The following is a 21,637-nucleotide window of genomic DNA, read 5'->3' as shown; positions in this document are numbered from 1 at the left end:
ATAATTTGATGATGATTATTTGTTATCTGTTCTCAGGCTCTTTTAAGACATTTCATTACTACATAAAACTATTCATTTTTTAAATATAAATTTATTTATTTTAATTAGAGGTTAATTACTTTACAATATTGTGTTGGTTTTGCCATACATCAACACGAATCCGCCACGGGTGTACACGTGTTCCCCATCCTGAACCTCCCTCCCTCCTCCCTCCCCATACCATCCCTCTGGGTCATCCCAGTGCACCAGCCCCAAGCAACCAGTATCATGCATCGAACTTGGACTGGCGATTCATTTCATATATATTATACATGTTTCAATGCCATTCTCCCAAATCATCCCACCCTCTCCCTCTCCCACAGAGTCCAAAAGACTGTTCTATACATCTGTGTCTCTTTTGCTGTCTCGCATACAGGGTTATCATTACCATCTTTCTAAATTCCATATATATGCGTTAGTATACTGTATTGGTGTTTTTCTTTCTGGCTTATTTCATTCTGTATAATAGGCTCCAGTTTCATCCACCTAATTAGAACTGATTCAAATGTATTCTCTTTAATGGCTGAGTAATACATAAAACTATTGTTTCTCACTCCATTATTAACAGTCACAAGAATTTTTAAGCACTTGATCAGCTCCCTTAAAGGTTTCTTCAGTTCAGGTGCTCAGATATGTCCAACTCTTCACAACTCCATGGACTGCAGCACGCCAGGCCTCCCTGTCCATCATCAACTCCCAGAGTTTACTCAAACTCATCTTCATTGAGTTGGTGATGCCATCCAACCATCTCATCCTCTATCATCCCCTTCTCCTCCTGCTTCAATCTTTCCCAGCATCAGGGTCTTTTCAAGTGAGTCAGTTCTTCACGTCAGGTGGCCAAAGTATTTGAGTTTCAGCTTCAACTTCAGTCCTTCCAATGAACACTCAGGACTGATCTCCTTTAGGATGGACTGGTTGGATCTCCTTGCAGCCCAAGGCACTCTCAACAGTCTTCTCCAACACCACCGTTCAAAAGCATCAATTCTTCAGCACTCAGCTTTCTTTGCCAACAAAGGTCTGTCTCGTCAAGGCTATGGTTTTTCTAGTAGTCATGTACGGATGTCAGAGTTGGACTATAAAGAAAGCTGAGCAGCGAAGAATTGATGCTTTTGACCTGTGATGTTGGATAAGACTCTTGAGAGTCCCTTGGACTGCAAGAAGATCCAACCAGTCCATCCTAAAGGAGATCAGTCCTGTGTGTTCACTGGAAGGACTGATGTTGAAGCTGAAACTCCAACACTTTGGCCACCTGATGCGAAGAGCTAATTCATTTGAAAAGACCCTGATGCTGGGAAAGATTGAAGGTAGGAGGAGAAGGGGACAACAGCGGATGAGATGGTTGGATGGCATCACTGATTCAATGGACATGAGTTTGGGTGAACTCTGGGAGTTGGTGATGGACAGGGAGGACTGGCATGCTGTGGGTCATGGGGTTGCAAAGAGGTGTACACAACTGAGTGACTGAATTGAACTGAACAGCTTTCTTAAACCCATTGCCTTGACTAGATGGACTTTTGTTGGCAAAGTAATATCTCTGCTTTCTAATACGGTGTCTAGGTTGGTCATAGCTTTTATTCCAAGGAGCAAGTGTCTTTTGATTTTCATGGCTACAGTCACCATCTGAAGTGATTTTGGAGCCCAAAAAATAAAGTCAGCCACTGTTTCCATTGTTTCTCATCTATCTGCCATGAAGTGATGGGACAGGATGCCATGATTTTAGTTTTCTGAATGTTGACTTTTAAGCCAACTTTTTCACACTACTCTTTGACTTTCATCAAGAGGCTCTTTAGTTCTTCACTTTGTCATAAGGGTGGTATCATCTGCATATCTGAGGTCATTGATATTTCTCCCGTCAATCTTAATTCTAGCTTGTGTTTCATCCAGCCCAGTGTTTCTCATGATATACTCTGCATATAAGTTAAATAAGCAGGGTGACAATATACAGCCTTGACATACTCCTTTTCCTATTTGGAACCAGTCTGTTGTTCCATGTCCAGTTCTAATTGTTGTTTCCTGACCTGCATACAAGCTTCTCAAGAGGCAAGTCAGGTGGTTTGGTATTCCCATCTCTTTCAGAATTTTCCACAGTTTATTGTGATCCACACAGTCAAAGGCTTTGGCATAGTCAATAAAGCAGAAATAGATGTTTTTCTGGAACTCTCTTGCTTTTTCGATGATCCAACTGATGTTGGCAATTTGATCTCTGGTTCCTCTGTCTTTTCTAAATCCAGCTTGAACATCTGGAAGTTCACAGTTCACGTATTGCTGAAGCCTGGCTTGGAGAATTTTGAGCATTACTTTACTAGCATATGAGATGAGTGCAATTGTGCAGTAGTTTGAGCATTCTTTGGCATTGCCTTTCTTTGGGATTGGAATTAAAACTGACCTTTTCCAGTCCTGTGGCCACTGCTGAGTTTCCAAATTTTCTGGCATACTGAGGGCAGAACTTCACAGAAGCACTATAAAGCTGCACTTCTAAAGGTTTCTAGAAAAATCAATCTATTTTGTAGGCTTTCTGAAACAATCCTAGTTTAGAACAAGCTGAAATAAACATTTTAGTGATATTCTGAATTCCTTACCAATGGAAGACACACATAAAAACCTTCCTTTCTGAAGCACCCTTCTTCTATGATCTTTCATAAACAGGATTCATTACCTGAGCTTAGGACCTGCCCTTTGAAGGCAAGGTGCTAATGTTTTCTTCTGGTCCCAATCCTTCAACCCACTTCATTCCTTTCATTTCCTCAGTTTAGTTCAACACTATGTTCTAATAGTGATAAGGGTCCAGCTTTGACATCAGAGTTGTCAGTATGAACACAGACTTAGCCACTTACATGCACAGTGTCATGCACTTGGACAATAATTGCTTTTCTAGAAAATGTACATGTATTGTCTCATTCAATTCTCACTAAGACCTTATGAATTATCTCAATTTTACAGATGAGGAAAATAAAGTACACTGAGGTGAAGTAACTTACCCGAGGTTCCAAAATCAATCATGGTAAAACAGATAAATGAATTTATAAAGTCTTATTCAAGACCCTGAGCTCTTTATAACTAGGTTAATAATTAAATGGATGAATTCTTCAGCAAATCCCAACAAACAAAACAAAGCTATTCTGATGAAAAGCAAGACTGAGGCACTCCTGAAGAATTTTAGGGTTCTTATGAACAACTTAAAAAAAAAAAAACAGTACAGGGGAGGAGTCTTCTCAACAATGAAAGTTTCTCAATAAATATCAATCTATGGTCTTGCTCCAACCTCATCACACTATGAAGTCTGTATACTTTTCCTAAAACTTAAGATTCCAAGCATATTAAAAAGACATATATATTAAAAAGACATATATAAAAGACAGAATATTAAAAAGCAGAGACATTACTTTGCCAACAAAGGCCCATCTAGTCAAAGCTATGCTTTTTCCAGTAGTCATGTATGGATGTGAGAGTTAGACTATAAAGAAAGCTGAGCGCCGAAGAATTGCTGCTTTTGAACTGTGGTGTTGGAGAAGACTCTTGAGAGTCCCCTGGACTGCAAGGAGATCCAACCAGTTCACCCTAAAGGAGATCAGTCCTGAATACTCACTGGAAGGACTGATGCTGAAGATGAAACTTCAATACTTTGGCAACCTGATGCAAAGAACTGAACTATTTGAAAAGACCCTGATGCTGGGAAAGATCACGGGCAGGAGGAGAAGGGGATGACAGGATGAGATGGTTGGATGGCATCACCGACTCAATGGACATGAGTTTGAGTAAACTCCGGGAGTTGGTGATGGACAGGGAGGCCTGGCGTGCTGCAGTCCACGGGGTAGCAAAAAGTAGGACACGACGGAGTGACTGAATTGAACTGAATTGAAAGATTCCAAGGTTAATGCTAAAATTCGGAAAACTTGATAAAAATAAATTTAAAGGGAGCATTGCTGCTGCTAAGTCACTTCAGTCGTGTCCGACTCTGTGTGATCCCATAGATGGAAGCCAACCAGGCTCCCCCATCCCTGGGATTCTCCAGGCAAGAGTACTGGACTGGGTTGCCATTTCCTTCTCCAATACATGAAAGTAAAAAGTGAAAGTGAAGTCGCTCAGCCGTGTCCAACTCTTAGCGACCCTATGGACTGCAGCCTACCAGGCTCTGCCGCCCATGGGATTTTCCAGGCAAGGGTACTGGAGTGGGGTGCCACTGCCTTCTCCGAAAGGGAGCATTAGTTATAGATAAAATGATAATGTTACTTCTAAAACACATTATTGTTTAATTTTTTTTTCTGAGTTGACCAGAGAAAATTCACTTCTTAAGTTTCCATGGTAAAGCACAATTCCAAAATTACTAAAAAACTTGTAGAACACATCGGTTTTTAAATTTAGTGCTTTCTTATATATTAAAGTGATAATAAAGTTACACCACGCTTCTTCAACATACAAAAACTTTGATGTTAAAATGCAAACATACAATTCAGAAGTCTAAAAATTAAGCACTTAAAAATTTCAAATTAAAGCAAATCCAAATAATGATACAAATTTAAAATTTTGTTCAGTGACATATTTAGTCATATATATGTCATTTATATATTTCATTTATATTATATATTTATTTATAGTATATTTTTATATAAATATAATATATATATATATTTAGTCACTTAGACATATCTTGACTAGTGCTTTTTCCTAATAATACAAATATTTAATCTACCATTGTTTTTTATATAACTCCAAGTAATGCATATCTGAAGTCACTGAGAACTATGGGTACAGAAACATCTAGAGAAAGAAAATAAAAACATAGATTCATGAGATCACAGAATAGGAAGTTATTGTTATAAGTCATATAGTCCATCTCCTTATTCTAAGATACAATTATTCTTTTAAAACATTAGATTGACAGAATTAATGTAAACTTTAAAATAATACTGAAATATAATTTATCTTAAAAATGTTTTATCTGAGTTTCAAAGCCTCCTCTTAAAAAAAAAAAAGAATTAATAGAGGCACAAAAACACTTTTCTACAACCTTGAATTAAAATTGATGGTTACAGTCTAGCATATGAAAGCAACCTAGATGCCCATTGACGGATAAACGGATAAGGAAGCTGTTGTACACATATACAATGGAACATTACTTAGCTATAAAAAGGAACAAATGTGAATCAGCTGAACTGAGGTAGATGAACCTAGAGCCTGTCATACAGAGTGAAATAAGTCAGAAAGAGAAAAACAAATTTTGTATATTAATGCATATATATTGAATCTAGAAAAACAGTACTGATGAACTTATCTGCAGGCAAGAATAGAGATGCAGACACAGAGAATGGACTTGTGGACATGAGGGAAGGAGAGGGTGGGACAAACTGAGAAAGCAGCACTGACATGTATACACTACCATGTGTCCAACAGACAGCTGGTGGGAAGCTGCTGTGGAGCACAGGGAGCCCAGCCTGGCGCTCTGTGACAGCCTAGAGGGGACGGATGGGCAGCGAGAGGAAGAGACGAGAGGGAGGGGATATGCGTATAATTATGACTGATTCATGCTGTTGTACAGCAGAAACCAACACAACATTGTAAAGAATTAGCCACCAATTAAAAATAAACTTTTAAGAACTATAAAAAGAAATGATTGGTTACAATAACTCTTTAGAAGACTACAGTAAATTAACAAAATATTATATCATTAAACAGGCCAGAAGAATGTCACTACAGATTACAAGCTTTAGCATTACTTTCTGCTGCCCAAATACCTATTTTTTCCAGCAATACCTAATGGAGACAAGTCTCTTCGTTGAGCAATGCTATAGAAACTAACTTTTGGAATATCTCCTAAAAAGGAAATTGTCCAACCTAAACATATTCATTTATTCATACTGTGCTTACATCAATTTATATCATTTATTAGGAAACAGAACAGAAACTGATTTAGGATATTAGAAATTGATTTCCTAGTCTCACCTAAGTAATAACCAATTTTATAATGTCTTGCGAGTGAAACATTTTTTTAACCAAAGATAAATTTCATTTAACAAAGCTGTCATGGCTTCATAAACAGCTACTGGAAAATGAATCATAAATTAGCCTAGGTGTGAAATAAAGCACATATTATGCAATTACCTCATAAGTTCAACCTGTCACATAAAACTTTTATTTTAAAATTTACTGAGTTAAACTGTACACTTTTTCATTTTATTAAAAACACTTTTCTATAACCTTGAATTAAAATAATGTGCATGAATGGAGAGGTAGAAAAATACCACACTAAAAGCTTAAGACAGGAAATTAGACTTATATAATTTAACTCTACATAATAGTATGACCTCAAACTAGATTTAAACTCTGAGAGTCTAAAACTTAACAATCTTACAGAATAATTGTGCTTTATGGCACTAAAACATGTGAAGTGTTCAGCAATGCCTGCCATATAGTAAGTACTTGATTAGAGACAAAGATGTTATGAGGGTGGTACTGACGCTACTGATGTTAACAAGGGTAGTGCTAGTGATGATTCACAATGCTTTCTTCACAAGTTAATAAGTGTGAAGCAACTCAGCTTTACTGCAATAAAGCCAGATGAGTAGTTTGATCAACAGTGTAGGATAAGATAAAACTTATTAGCAGAATGTCAACTTTTACAAGATGGAAGAAGAAAAGGTATTGAAGAGGCAGAGAAAAAGCAGTCTTAGAAGCAAAAGAAAGAACCAGAAGAGAACTTCATTGAATAACAGAGAAGAACAAGTTACTGACAAAGAATTAATTATCAAAAGATAACCCAGTCAAAAAGTGGGTAGAAGCACTGAATGGATGGTTTTCTAAACAAGACATACAGATGGCTAACAGGTACATGAAAAGATGTTCAACACTGCTAATTATTAGAGAAATGAAAATAAAAACCACAATGACATTTCACCTCACACTTGTCAGGATGGCTATCATTAAAAAGTCTACAAATAACAAATGTTGGCCAGGATGGGAAGAAAAGGAAACACTTGTGCACTGTCAGTGAGAATGTAAATTGGTGCCGTCACTGTGCAAAACAGTATGGAAAATCCTCAATAAACTAAAAAACAGAACTATCATACGATCCAGCAATTCCACTCCTGAGTATATATATTCAAAGAAGATAAAAATACTAATTTGAAAAGATACATGCACTGCACCTCAATATTCACAGCAGCATTATTCACAATAGCAAAGATATGTAAACAACCTAAGTAACCAGTATCCAACAACATATGAATGGATAAAGATGCTATAGCCAGATAGATAGATGGATACACACACACACACACACACACACACACACACACAAATATAATATTACTCAGCCATAAAAAAGAATTCTGCTACTTACAACAATGTGGACCTACGAAGTATTATTCTTTAAAAAAAAAATTTTTTAATTTATTTATTTTAATTAGAGGCTAATTACTTTACAATATTGTGGTGGTTCTCACCATACATTCACATGAATCAGCCATGGGTGTACATGTGTCCCCCCGACCCTGAACCCCCCTCCCACCTCCCCCTGTCCCATCCCTCTGGATTGTCCCAGTGCACTGGCTTTGAGTGCCCTGTTTCATGCATAGAACTTAGACTGGTCATCTATTTCATATATGGCAATATACATGTTTCAATGCTATTCTCTTAAATCATCCCACCCTCGCTTTCTCCCACAAAGTCCAAAAGTCTGTTCTTTATAACTGTGTCTCTTTTGCTGTCTTGCATATAGAGCTGTTGTTACCATCTTTCTAAATGTCATATATATGTATTAATACCCAGTATTGGTATTTTTCTTTCTGACTTACTTCACTCTGTGTAACAGGCTCCAGTTTCATCCACCTTATTAGAACTTATTCAAATGTGTTCTTTTGAATAGCTGAATAATATTCCATTGTGTATATGTACCACGGCTTTCTTATCCATTCATCTGCTGATGGACATCCAGGTTGCTTCCATATCCTAGCTATTGTAAACAGTGCTTCAGTGAACATTGGAGCACACGTGTCTCTTTCAATTCTGGTTTCCTTGGTGCGTATCCCCAGCGGTGGGATTGCTGGGTCATATGGCAGTTCTGTTTTGTTTTTTAAGGAATCTCACACTGTTCTCCATAGTGGCTATACTAGTTTACATTCCCACCAACAGTGTAAGAGGGTTCCCTTTTCTCTACACCCTCTCCAGCATTTATTGCTTGTAGACTTTTGGATCACAGCCATTCTGACTGGTGTGAAATGGTACCTCATTGTGGTTTTGATTTGCATTTCTCTGATAATGAGTGCAGTTACTCCTTGGAAGGAAAGTTATGACCAACCTAGATAGCATATTCAAAAGCAGAGACATTACTTTACCAACAAAGGTTCGTCTAGTCAAGGCTATGGTTTTTCCTGTGGTCATGTATGGATGTGAGAGTTGGACTGTGAAGAAGCCTGAGTGCCGAAGAATTGATGCTTTTGAACTGTGGTGTTGGAGAAGACTCTTGAGAGTCCCTTGGACTGCAAGGAGATCCAACCAGTCCATTCTGAAGGAGATCAGCCCTGGGATTTCTTTGGAGGGAATGATGCTAAAGCTGAAACTCCAGTACTTTGGCCACCTCACGCAAAGAGTTGACTCATTAGAAAAGACTCTGATGCTGGGAGGGATTGGGGGCAGGAGGAGAAGGGGACAACAGAGGATGAGATGGCTGGATGGCATCACTGACTCGATGGACGTGAGTCTGGGTGAACTTCAGGAGTTGGTGATGGACAGGGAGGCCTGGCGTGCTGCGATTCATGGGGTCGCAAAGAGTCGGACACAACTGAGTGACTGATCTGATCTGATCTGATCTGATGAGTGATATTGACCATCTTTGCATGTGTTTGTTAGCCACCTGTACGTCTTCTTTGGAGAAATGTCTGTTTAGTTCTTTGGTCCACTTTTTAATTTGGTTGTTTGTTTTTCTGGAATTGAGCTGCATGAGCTGCTTGTATATTTTTGAGATTAATTCTTTGTCCGTTGCTTCGTTTGCTATTATTTTCTCCCATTCTGAAGGCTGGCTTTTCATCTTGCTTATAGTTTCCTTTGGTGTGCAGAAGCTTTTAATTCTAATTAGGTCCCGTTTGTTTATTTTTGCTTTTATTTCCATTATTCTGGGAGATGGGTCATAGAGGACCCTGCTGTGATTTATGTCAGAGAGTGTTTTGCCTATGTTTTCCTCTAGGAGTTTTATAGTTTCTGATCTTACATTTAGATCTTTAATCCATTTTGAGTTTATTTTTGTGTATGGTGTTAGAAAGTGTTCTAGTTTCATTCTTCTGCAAGTGGTTGACCAGTTTTCCCAGCACCATTTGTTAAAGATATTGTCTTTTCTCCATTGTATATTCTTGCTTCTTTTGTCAAAGATGAGGTGTCCATGGGTGTGTGGATTTATCTCTGGGCTTTCTATTTTGTTCCAGTGATCTATATTTCTATCTTTGTTGCCACCTCTTCTTAATATCTTCTGCTTCTGTTAGGTCCATACCATCTGTCTTTTATTGCACCCATCTTTGCATGAAATGTTTCCTTGGTATCTCTAGTTTTCTTGAAGAGATCTCTACTCTTTCCCATTTTATTGTTTTCCTCTATTTCTTTGCATTGATCACTGAGGAAGGCTTCCCTCATAGCTCCCAGAATGGCTATCCCTCCAGTATTCTGTTGTGGTGAATTCCACAGACAGAGGAGCCTGGGGAACTATAGTCCATGGGGTCATAAAAAGTCAAACAGGACTGAGGGACTTTCACTTCCACTTTCTTCTGGTAGAAGTATTTAAAACTTTAGCCAATCCATTCTTTAACTGAGATGTTTGTTCTCTTATTACTGAATACTAAAAGTTCTTTACATATTATGAATACAGCTCTTTTTTCCAACCTATTCTTTGCAAATATTTTCTCTCAGTCTGTGGTTTTTCTTTTCATTCTCTTAACAGTGACTTTTGAAAAGCAGAAGCTTTTATTCTGAGGAAAGTACAAGACAATCATCTGTTCTTTTATAGATAGTGCTTTGGCTGAAATCTTGAGCACACCTAAGATAATAAAGAAAATTCCTCCCAGGGCTATGGCCCTTTTCTGACAGTTACCTCCCTGCATTAACAGGCCTCAAATAAAAATGAGTAAGCAAAAAAAGGAAAGAACAGAAACTAGCACAGCACCCATGCAAAGCTATTGCCAGAAAATTAAGGGAAAAAATGAATAGGAAAAACAAATGACAAAGAAAGCATAATTTAACACTGTTAATAAATTACATACATCCATACCTAAGAAGTGAGGCAGTTAAAATAAATACAGAAGCTATTTACCTATAGATACAACTAAGTCCTAAAATAACTTGTTAAATGAAAAAAGTAAGGATCAGAGCAGCAGGTATCTACCACATATTGAGGAAAGGGGGGATTTAGTTGTATATAAATAAAATAATCTGGAAAAATACACAAGAACTTGATATATTGGTTACCTCTGAGAATGGTAAAAGGGTATATGGGGTAGAGAGGCAGGAGGAAGACTTTTTACTCTAAACTCTTTCATATCTTTTAAACTTTCAGCCATGTGAATATATTACTTTTGTAAAAAATTAAAGTCCTAAACATGAATTATAATTATATTCTTTTTAACAATTATTTAATTACTGTGATGCAAGAAAGTGATTAAATCATTGCTAAGACTAAAATGTATCCCTTAAAAAATACAATTTTTCCAGAAAGAATTAAGAACTTAACTCAGTTGTCTATTGAAACTCAAGATCCTCTAGCTTCAGAAATATATTCTACATTTTATTACTATCTGGTAATCTGAAGCAAAGTTATTAACTATGAAAAAAGTAAATTATTTGGGCAAGCCCTAGTTATCCAATGACATTATACGTATTATCAGTAAATAATACTTAGTAGGTACACACTATAAGCCAGGAGCTATGCTAAATGCTTTGTGTGTGTTATCTCATTTGAATGTCACAACAATATATTATGTAAATGATATTATTATTTCTATTTTCCAAATGAAGACTCTAAGAGCAGAGGTAACCTGTCATGTGAAATGGTAAGTAAGTTGTGGAGCCAAGTATAAAGCCAGGCAGTCTGATGTCAAGAGTCTGGGATGATATATGCCATGGGGCCTGTGCCACATATTCCATTAAACAAGGTACTATAAATTTCTAAGAAGACAGCCTTGTATCTACTCTTCAGTAATTCATATTTTATAAACTCTAAAGTTGTTAGATTTTGAATTAATTATTTTAAATTTCTATGTGTCTTTGAAAACTGGTGGACCTCACTTTTTACGTAGAATGTAATCCTTAGGATATAAATTACAGCAAGTCATAAAATGCAAAATCCCAATTTCACAAGTTTTTAGCCTTAATTACATGAATTACCTTCCTTAATTCATATGCCAAATGAAGGCATAGGAAGAAAGTGTTTTTTAAAATGTATATAGTATATTATTATTATCCGCAATTTGTATGGAAATACAAAAAACCTCAAATAGCCAAAGCAATATTAAGAAAGAAGAATGGAACTGGAGGAATCAACCTGCCTGACTTCAGACTATACTACAAAGCTACAGTCATCAAGACAGTATGGTACTGGCACAAAGACAGAAATATAGATCAAAGGAACAAAATAGAAAGCCCAGAGATAAATCCACACACCCATGGACACCTCATCTTTGACAAAAGAAGCAAGAATATACAATGGAGAAAAAAATCTCTTTAACAAGTGGTGCTGGGAAAACTGGTCAACCACTTGCAGAAGAATGAAACTAGAACACTTTCTAACACCATACACAAAAATAAACTCAAAATGGATTAAAGATATAAATGTAAGATCAGAAACTATAAAACTCCTAGAGGAAAACATAGGCAAAATACTCTCTGACATAAATCACAGCAGGGTCCTCTATGACCCACCTCCCAGAACAATGGAAATAAAAGCAAAAATAAACAAATGGGACCTAATTAGAATTAAAAGCTTCTGCACACCAAAGGAAACTATAAGCAAGATGAAAAGCTGGCCTTCAGAATGGGAGAAAATAACAGCAAACGAAGCAACGGACAAAGAATTAATCTCAAAAATATACAAGCAGCTCATGCAGCTCAATTTCAGAAAAACAAACAACCAAATTAAAAAGTGGACCAAAGAACTAAACAGACATTTCTCCAAAGAAGACATGCAGATGGCTAACAAACACATGAAAAGATGCTCAACATCACTCATTATCAGAGAAATGCATATCAAAACCACTATGAGGTACCAGTTCACACCAGTCAGAATGGCTGCGATCCAAAAGTCTACAAGCAATAAATGCTGGAGAGGGTGTGGAGAGAAGGGAACCCTCTTACACTGTTGGTGGGAATGTAAACTAGTACAGCCACTATGGAGAACAGTGTGGAGATTCCTTAAAAAACTGGAAATAGAACTGCCATACGACCCAGCAATGCCACTGCTGGGCATACACACTGAGGAAACCAGAATTGAAAGAGACACGTGTACCCCAATGTTCATCGCAGCACTGCTTATAATAGCCAGGACATGGAAGCAACCTAGATGTCCATCAGCAGATGAACGGATAAGAAAGCTGTGGTACATATACACAATGGAATATTACTCAGCCATTAAAAAGAATACAATTTGAATCAGTTCTAATGAGGTGGATGAAACTGGAGCCTGTTATACAGAATGAAGTAAGCCAGAAGGAAAACACCAATACAGTATACTAACGCATATATATGGAATTTAGATAGTAACAATAACCCTGTATGCGAGATAGCAAAAGAGACACAGATGTATAGAACTGTCAGTCTTTTGGACTCTGTGGGAGAGGGTGAGGGTGGGATGATTTGGCAGAATGGCATAGAAACATATATATTATCATATGTGAAACGAATGGGCAGTCAGGTTAAATGCAGGATACAGGATGCTTGGGGATGGTGTACTGGGATGATCCAGAGGGATGAGATGGGGAAGGAGGTGGGAGGGGGGTTCAGGATGTTCCCCCATGTGGGGGAACATGTTCACCCATGGTGGATTCATGTCAATGTATGGCAAAACCAGTACAATATTGTAAAGTAAAAAATAAATAAAATAAAGTTGCTAAGAGAGTAGATCTTAAGAATTCTAATAACAAGAAAAAAATTCTGTACCTGTGTAGAGGAATAGATATTAACTAGACTTACTGTGGACAGCTCTTTGCAATATATACAAATATTGAATCATTATGCCATACACCTGAAACTAATATAACAAACATGTCAATTACACCTCAATAAAAAACATTTTAAGGATAACAATGAATTTTAATTAGGCAACAAATTAGATGTAACATCGGAGAAGGCAATGGCACCTCACTCCATTACTCTTGCCTGGAAAATCCCATGGACGGAGGAGGCTGGTAGGCTGCAGTCCATGGGGTCGCTAAGAGTCGGACATGACTGAAGCGACTTAGCAGTAGCAGCAGCAGCAATAGCTCTATATATACACAAGACAAAGTTTTTACGAAAATGTCTTAGCCAGTGAGTGCTCCCAACAGTGCTCTGACTATCAAGTGAGAAATCAAGCTTTAGTGAAAGTTTTAAAGGCAATAAAGCAAGAATATGCAAACACTCCCTGAAAATAAGTTTATGAAGAAAGCCAGAAGCCTCTACAAACATTTCCATGTTCACCTTAGATTTATTCCTAGCAAATGTCAAGAGTCTCCTGTGTAAAATTCTTCTGAGGGGAGAGATATTCATTCATTGCCAAATGGCCTGGATATATTAGAAATTCAGATTAAAGGGAGGCCAAGTTAATGTCTGCATTGGGCTCCCCAGGTGGCTCAGTGGTAAAGAATCTGCCTGCAAACACAGTAGATGCAGGAGACACGGGATCAATCTCTGGGTCGGGAAGAGCCCCTGAAGGAGGAAATAGCGACCTACTACAGTATTCTTGTCTGTAAAATCCCAAGGCAGAGGAACCTGGCACGCTACAGTCCCCGGGGTCACAAAAGAATCAGACACAACTGACCACAGCAAGTTAGTGTCTGATTTACAATTCTTTCATTCCACTATTAGGCAAGTATGAAGTCCACCTGTGTATTTGGGAAAAGACCAATACTTTGGATGTTAATTCTTATTTCTGTTTTCTTTTTGTCATTTTTTTCTTTCTTGTATTTAAAGCAAAAAATGTATACTACTACAGAAACTAAGCAGATCAACTAAACTAAGAATAATAGCTAAGACTGCTGCTGCTGCTGTTAAGTCGCTTCAGTCATGTGACATTTATCTTACAGAAGATTTTCTGCTAGTCACAAGGAGCTGATGTCACCATGTAGGGATCTAGTGCTTTTCTAGATATGAAGAGATGCAAGGATTGGGCTCATAAAATCAGTTCCTGAAAATATCTAACTATCTAAAGACCTGTCTCACCAGTTTTCCTGCCATTCCTGTTATCCACCCTGAACTCCCCTCAGGGCGCATTGAAGGTCAACAGCTGCAGTAAAACAGGATTCAGTCCCCACAGAGAGAGACAGCAAATGCCCTTGGCAAGCACCAATTTGTCACTGAAAGGATGCCCCTCAAGGTCATAAACCCTACCATAGTTTGGGAGGCTTTTCATGACCATTTTGTCCCATGATGCTAAGAAAGCTCATTCCTAGGTCTGGAGAAGATTTTGCTGATAGGTCACTCAATGTGCTATTACTGGACTAGGCCTTAATAGTCAAAGATCTCTGGACACCTGCCCTCTAGTTATGGTCCAGGAGAATATTCCCTCTTATCACATCTTCCTATATCTGCTGCTGCTGCTGCTAAGTTGCTTCAGTTGTGTCCGACTCTGTGCGACCCCATAGACAGCAGCCCACCAGGCTCCCCCATCCCTGGGATTCTCCAGGCAAGAACACTGGAGTGGGTTGCCATTTCCTTCTCCAATGCATGAAAGTGAAAAGGGAAAGTGAAGTCGCCCAGTCGTGTCCGACTCTTAGCAACCCCATGGACTGCAGCCTACCAGGCTCCTCCCTCCATGGGATTTTCCAGGCAAGAGTGCTGGAGTGGGGTGCCATTGCCTTCTCCGAATAGCTAAGACAAACTGATGCAAAAAGCAGGTATGTAGGTGTATGTATACTGAGGTGGTGGTAAAAGAAATGACAAATAAATTACATTTAGAAATAAAACCTAATTAACTTTAACTACATTATTCAGAGATTATTTTAAACTACATCTCTTACTGACAAAAGATGATATATGTTTTCCTTTTTCATTTTTACTTTTCACTTGGTGAACTAGACTGTAAGAAAGAATTATTAAACTATTTATATAGAGCAGTAGCTTTGAATGAACCAAGAAATGTATAAATAAGCATGCTTTTACAAGTAAACAACTGCTGTATAGTAGACTGTAGTTATCTTAAGGGCTTTTGTTCTGCCCATTCATGATTTTAAATCATCCTGCTGATAGCAACACCCCAAGTTCCCTAAGGAATTTATTCCTAATTCCTGTGGTACTTCTGTCAATAATGGTACCACCATCCACAACTCCAATGAAAGAACAACTCAGGATTCTACTCTGGGAAAGATAATTTATCTTTCTACTATAATAAATAAAACCAGGGGAGACCACTTCCCACACTCATCTTCCAGTGGCAGGGAGGAAGCTCATTCATAACAAGAGAAAAATCAGAACACAAAGGGAAGCAAACTCTCAAAAGATGCTTCAGCACCAGATTCAGCTAAGTCAGAACCCATTCCCATCTATTCGGAGTTTCCCAGTAACATGACTTATATACTTTCTTTTGTTTAGCTTGAGTTGGATTTCTGTCATCCATGAGAAAGACATGTTACATACAATTTACTTGTATCATATATTAAAGCAAGGCCCCTAGGAAAGTCCACTATATAATAAAATAAATTTTCTTTCAGAAAAGCAGAGGAATAAAGTTAATAATTAAGTAAAAATCATCACATATACAGGAAATGTTTTTAAGAAATGGGAGAAATACTAAAAACAAGTGAATTTTTTAATGTTACAGAAGACAGTTCAGACCTTACTATATAATCATTATAATTACCAATATCATTTTATAACTATATATGTGTCTGAGGATATGTGTATAGTAACATTTAAAAATCAATCCACTTTTCAATTCATCTCACCTATTTCTGTTTGTATATATTTATGTCTATATACATACATCACTTAATGGCAAACAGATAGGGAAACAGTGGAAACAGTGGCTGACTTTATTTTTCTGGGCTCCAAAATCACTGCAGATGGTGATTACAGCCATGAAATTAAAAGACACATACTCCTTGGAAGGAAAGTTATGACCAACCTAGACAGCATATTAAAAAGCAGAGACATTACTTTGTCAACAAAGGTCCGTCTAGTCAAGGCTATAGTTTTTCCAGTAGTCATGTACGGGTGTGAGAGTTGGACTATAAAGAAAGCTGAGTGCCGAAGAATTGATGCTTTTGAATGGTGGTGTTGGAGAAGACTCTTGAGAGTCCCTTGGACTGTAAGGACATCCAACCAGTCTATCCTAAAGGAGATCAGTCCTGGGTGTTCACTGGAAGGACTGATGTTGAAGGTGAAACTCCAATACTTTGGCCACCTGATGCAAAGAGCTGACTCATTTGAAAAGACCCTGATGCTGGGAAAGATTGAGGGCAGGAGGAGAAAAGGACGACAGAGCATGAGATGGCTGGATGGCATCACCGACACAATGGACATGGGTTTGGGTGGACTCCGGGAGTTGGTGATGGACAGGGAGGCCTGGCATGCTGCTGTTCATGGGGTTGCAAAGAGTCGGACACAACTGAGTGACTGAACTGAACATATACAAAGTATATACTTATATACTGTATATATACCATATATAATTTATGTACAAAATATATTTATATGTTTTAAAAAGAGTAAATATACAATTTCATTGGATTTTTTTGCAACAACGTCTAGAAATGTATCTTTTCTAAGTCATGCTCATATATTGGGGCTGAATACTATGATACGCTAAAAAGCAATGCATACTATTGTTTTTACAATGATTCATATTTCTAAAATACATTAAGATGAAACTTCTCAAGATATATAAAATGAGTTTTTATAAATTATGTCATGTTTTAAATTATTATTTTTATTTCCAGCAAAAATATTTAGGAAAAAATCATCTTTCTGGTCTAGAGCTAGCAAAATTTCAATTCCAAAAAGTAAAACTGGAATATCTATTCCTTACTCTCAAAAGGTTTAGAAAAACATAATTATATAGAGACAGAGTGATATATGGCATAAAGTTAACAGCTGAGGGTACTTGAGGGAACTTTGTACTATTTGTGAAATTTTTCTTTAAGTTTGAAGTTATTTCAGCATCAAAGTTCACAACTTTGTATCTTGTCTATCATATGATTATTAGAATAAGTGATGATGGCATTAAAATTACATTCTATTTTGTGAACTTTGGTTTTATATTGATGACCCGTTTTTGAGATTTCTGCCTTTACCTTATTAATTTCTAAGAACTCCAAGTTTATGAAGCCTTTTGCTGATTCATACTCAAGAGCCATTTGCCTTTTCACTTTAGTTTATGGTGATATTTTCCCCCATGTTAAACCTATCTGATGTTTCTTTTAGCCATTTTCTCCTATGTTCTGGTTGTGAGATACCCATTTAAAGGTTTAATATATAATCTACCTACATTTGCTTCTAGTTTGGAAAAACAAGAAGAGAAAAAGATGATAGAAAAGTATGGCGTAGTAGGACTAGGAAAATTAATTTACCTATTTCCTTATCTGCTACTAAATTTAAAAGAGAAAAACAGTTTTGGTTTATTTTCATTTTTAAAATAGCTTTTAATTTTTTTAATGTGACTATCTACTTCATTTCTGTGGTAGTCATGTAGTTACCACAAAATGAAAGCTTAGAGTTGCAGACATGATATAACCATGCAAAAAAGAAAAAAAAAAAAATCAAATATTTGCACAAATGTTTCACAAATGTAACACTTTCATCAAACTTTTTTCTTTATACTAAGAAATATCTAAATGTAATACAAACACACACTTCCCTGGTGGCTGAACAGTAAAGAATCTGCCTGCAATGCCAGAGACTTAGGTTTGATCCCTGAGTTGGGAAGATCCCCTGAAAAAGGGAATGTAAACATAAAATTTTACCTGAAATGTGCCACATTCTAACAGTATTTATGCCTTCCATGTGAACACATGGAAGTTCCTTGTGAACACAGGAACTACTTCAGAAGTTAAATAAACCTACAGAAGCCATCATATATATATATATATAAATATTCCAGATGAAAGTTTTCCATTTCAGAAGTGGTACAGTACTTTAAGACCATAAGCTGTGGCTCTAAACTAGATGGATTCAAATCACAGTTCTGTTATGAAGTAGTTATATGATCTAGAGTGAAGTTAACTAGTACAATTAACAATATTTACATCATGGAATCTGGGGAAAGATTAAACAGATTAATATATGTAAAGTACTTGGAAATAGTACTGGCCCATTCAAAGCACTCAACATGTTAACTGAGTTTCATCTAAAAACCATGCCCACATTTTAGTTAAAAGGAATGAAAACTATAAAGAATTTGAGATCAAAAATCTCAGAATCAGGGCTTCACACCTATTTTTCACTAAGTGCATGGCTTGTATAAACCTAAAAAGAGCATAGAAAGGTATGTAAAAACTATTGAAAATATACGAATAATTTCATTAAAAATATACAAACATGTTTTTCATATACCTGTTTCAATATAAAATAGCCTAAGTATGCCAAAAATAAAAGCTTAAAGAAAAACTGCAAATAACAAACTTTATAAAGATGTAAACACTTTCATTGGTAAATAAAGAACATAAATTTTTTTTACTCATAAAACATGCATAAAAATTTTCCATGCACTTTCCCTCATAAATATCATAAAATTATTCAAAATATTGTTGGCAATGTTATCATAATCCAACAAAATAAGAAATAAAATACTGACAAAAAATGTTAGAACACTTGAGAATTAAGAACTCTTTGTAGTTCATGAACAGAATGAAATCAAAACAGATAACAAATTATTTCAATGCTATAGATACAAAAAGCACATCAATCCAAAGCCACAGAAAACAATGACAATTACACTAAGAAGAAATATTACAGTCTTCCTTTATTATTAAAGAAGAAACTGACTAATCTTGGTAAAGAAACATAGCACTAGTAAGCACAAATTTTACAAACTCAAAAAGAAAAAATCTGAAAACGTGAAATAAACGGATCAAGGAAAAAGCTCAAATTAATGAAGAAAGAATAACTTTTAATAGTCATTAAAATAATCTAAAGGTTAACACTTCTGAAAGCTCAATAAATAGGGAAACCCTTTTTGAGTCTGTTCATGGGAAAAAGTGTGAGTGTGTGAGAGAGACAGAGATTAAAAAAAAGTAAACATTGAGAAGAAATTCAAGTAAGTACTTAAGAATAAATAGGTACAGACGACCAATTTGTTAACCCAAGAGAAAGGAACAGTTCCCTTAAAAAGATAAGCTATTAAAAACCAAATCAAATAGAAGTAGAAAGCTTAAATAATTTTGATAAAAGACTTTGAAAGAAGTATTTTCAAGTTATTTTAAAGTGACCAGGATCAGGTGGTTTTACCATTGAGTTCCATGTAAATTTTAAGGAGCAAAACTATTATTTAAACTACTCTATTTTTTTTTTTTTTTTTTTGTTTTTTTTTTTTGATTTTTTTTTTTTTTTTTTAATTTCAGATATACACATGCTCCCCATCCTGAACCCTCCTCCCTCCCAACCTCCCCATACCAAAGCCATAGAAAAATACTAAAATTTCTATTTGGTGAAGTGAACATTATATTAGTTCTCAAATATTGTAATAAAAGTACAAAAAATATGTAAATTATAATTTAATGCCATTAACTAAAATATAAACTTTGGCAATATATCAAAAGAATACTGTTTAAGTGTTCATTCTAGTAACACAAGAACAGTTCAACAGTTAGGAAATTTATCATCAATTACATCAACAAACTAAACTTTGATTTCGTTATATGATTATAATGATTTTATGATTATAATCATGAATGACCAAAAAAGCCCATCATAAAAACTCAGTCATTTCCAATAGAAAAAAGCAATTTAGTATCCCCAAAATATTTAAACATAATATTTCTTAACAAAAACATTAATACACATAAAATAAATAATCCTTAGACTATCCTGATTAAATGTTTCAGAGACTTTTAATATATCTAAATAACTAAATAATGGTGAGATTTGATGGTAGGAATTAAGAAATAAGGACAAATCTGAAATTTTCTACATATATGTAAAACATACACAAGAGCATATTCATATCTATGTATAGACATGCTTATATATAAATACCATCAAATTCATATATAACAACATACGTGTGTTCTCTCAGAAAATACATACTACACGTAGAACTATACATTTGTATTTTCCCTAGGTCAGAATACTAGTGTACCTGTTTAGGCAGTCGGAACAAGGAATTCTTGTAGAAAATGTCCTTGGCCTGGCTCCACGTGCCATCGATGATGATTATTGTGGAAGGATAAACAGGAGAATCTAATATAAATTCTTCCAAATTAGCAGCTTCAGCCCCTGGATATAATATTAATGTATCAGACTTCCGACAAATAGTTGAAAGTTCAGGATCTCTAAAAGTTTAAAATAAAAAGTCTTTATTATTTATTAATCTGTGAGGAGGACAGAAGCTTTATTATTCTTATTGAACTTCTCTCAAAAATGCATGTTAAAGCATTTTAGCACAAGAGATATAATAATGAATAAGACAGCCTGTCTGCAAGCAATGAAACAAACTTCAGGGGGAAAGAGACAAGTTAAAGAATCAATTAAAGATAATATATGGTATCATCTCTGAACTAATAAATGGCATCTACAAAAATATACAGTTAATATCAGTTTTAACAATGTCCCTTGAGATTAGGATCAGGGTAAAGATACAGGCTTTTGCCACTCATAATACACGATGTACATACTGAAAGTCCCAGTTAATGCAATAAGGCAAGAAAAAGAAATAAAAGCCATAAGCAACAGAAAGGAGGACATATAAATGACAGAAAATGCTACTGTTCTAGGGGATCTACAAAACAATTTCTATGACTAACAAATAAACTTAGAAAATCATAGTATACAGGGCTAATATACAAAGCCCAACTCTTTTCTTATATACTAGTGGCTAAAAACTGATAATAGTACATTTAAATTCTATTTACAAATGATACCAAAAGTAATATGCCTCTTATCCCCCCATGGTAATATCACAAACTCCATAACAGAAAACTAAATCAATCATTTAATTACTAGACTAATATTAAAACAATATTCTTAATCAGCTTTAGTTTAAAATACAAGAGTGAATAATAATTTACTGGATAAGCACTATATTAGGCACCATCAAAAAAACTGAACTTAATAACATAGGCTCAAAATGAGCTCGACTATTTAGAAGAGTATCAAGTTTCTCATGCCCAAGCACATTTGTGGAAGGGTTAGAGAGCCAACTGTTAGGGATGACCCAGATGGTTTCCACTTCTACCACCAAGATATTTACCATTTTTGCAGTAAAAAAACAAGGTCCAAG

The 21,637-nt window shown here is 35.9% G+C and overlaps 1 protein-coding gene across 1 annotated transcript in view; it reads right to left on the bottom strand.

The window, feature by feature from the left end:
- DTWD2 (DTW domain containing 2) overlaps positions 1–21,637 on the bottom strand; it is a 107,880-nt gene that overhangs the window by 45,373 nt on the left and 40,870 nt on the right. Inside the window, exon 4 of the mRNA XM_019964665.2 lies at positions 20,498–20,690. Within this exon, the coding sequence (XP_019820224.1) occupies positions 20,498–20,690 (193 nt within the window). The remainder of the gene's footprint in view (positions 1–20,497; positions 20,691–21,637) is intronic.

Source organism: Bos indicus, chromosome 7 (genome assembly GCF_029378745.1).
Source record: "Bos indicus isolate NIAB-ARS_2022 breed Sahiwal x Tharparkar chromosome 7, NIAB-ARS_B.indTharparkar_mat_pri_1.0, whole genome shotgun sequence".
NCBI classification, from domain to species: Eukaryota; Metazoa; Chordata; class Mammalia; order Artiodactyla; family Bovidae; genus Bos; species Bos indicus.
Note: the sequence above shows the minus strand (reverse complement) of the source record. Positions and strands in the feature narration are given on the sequence as shown.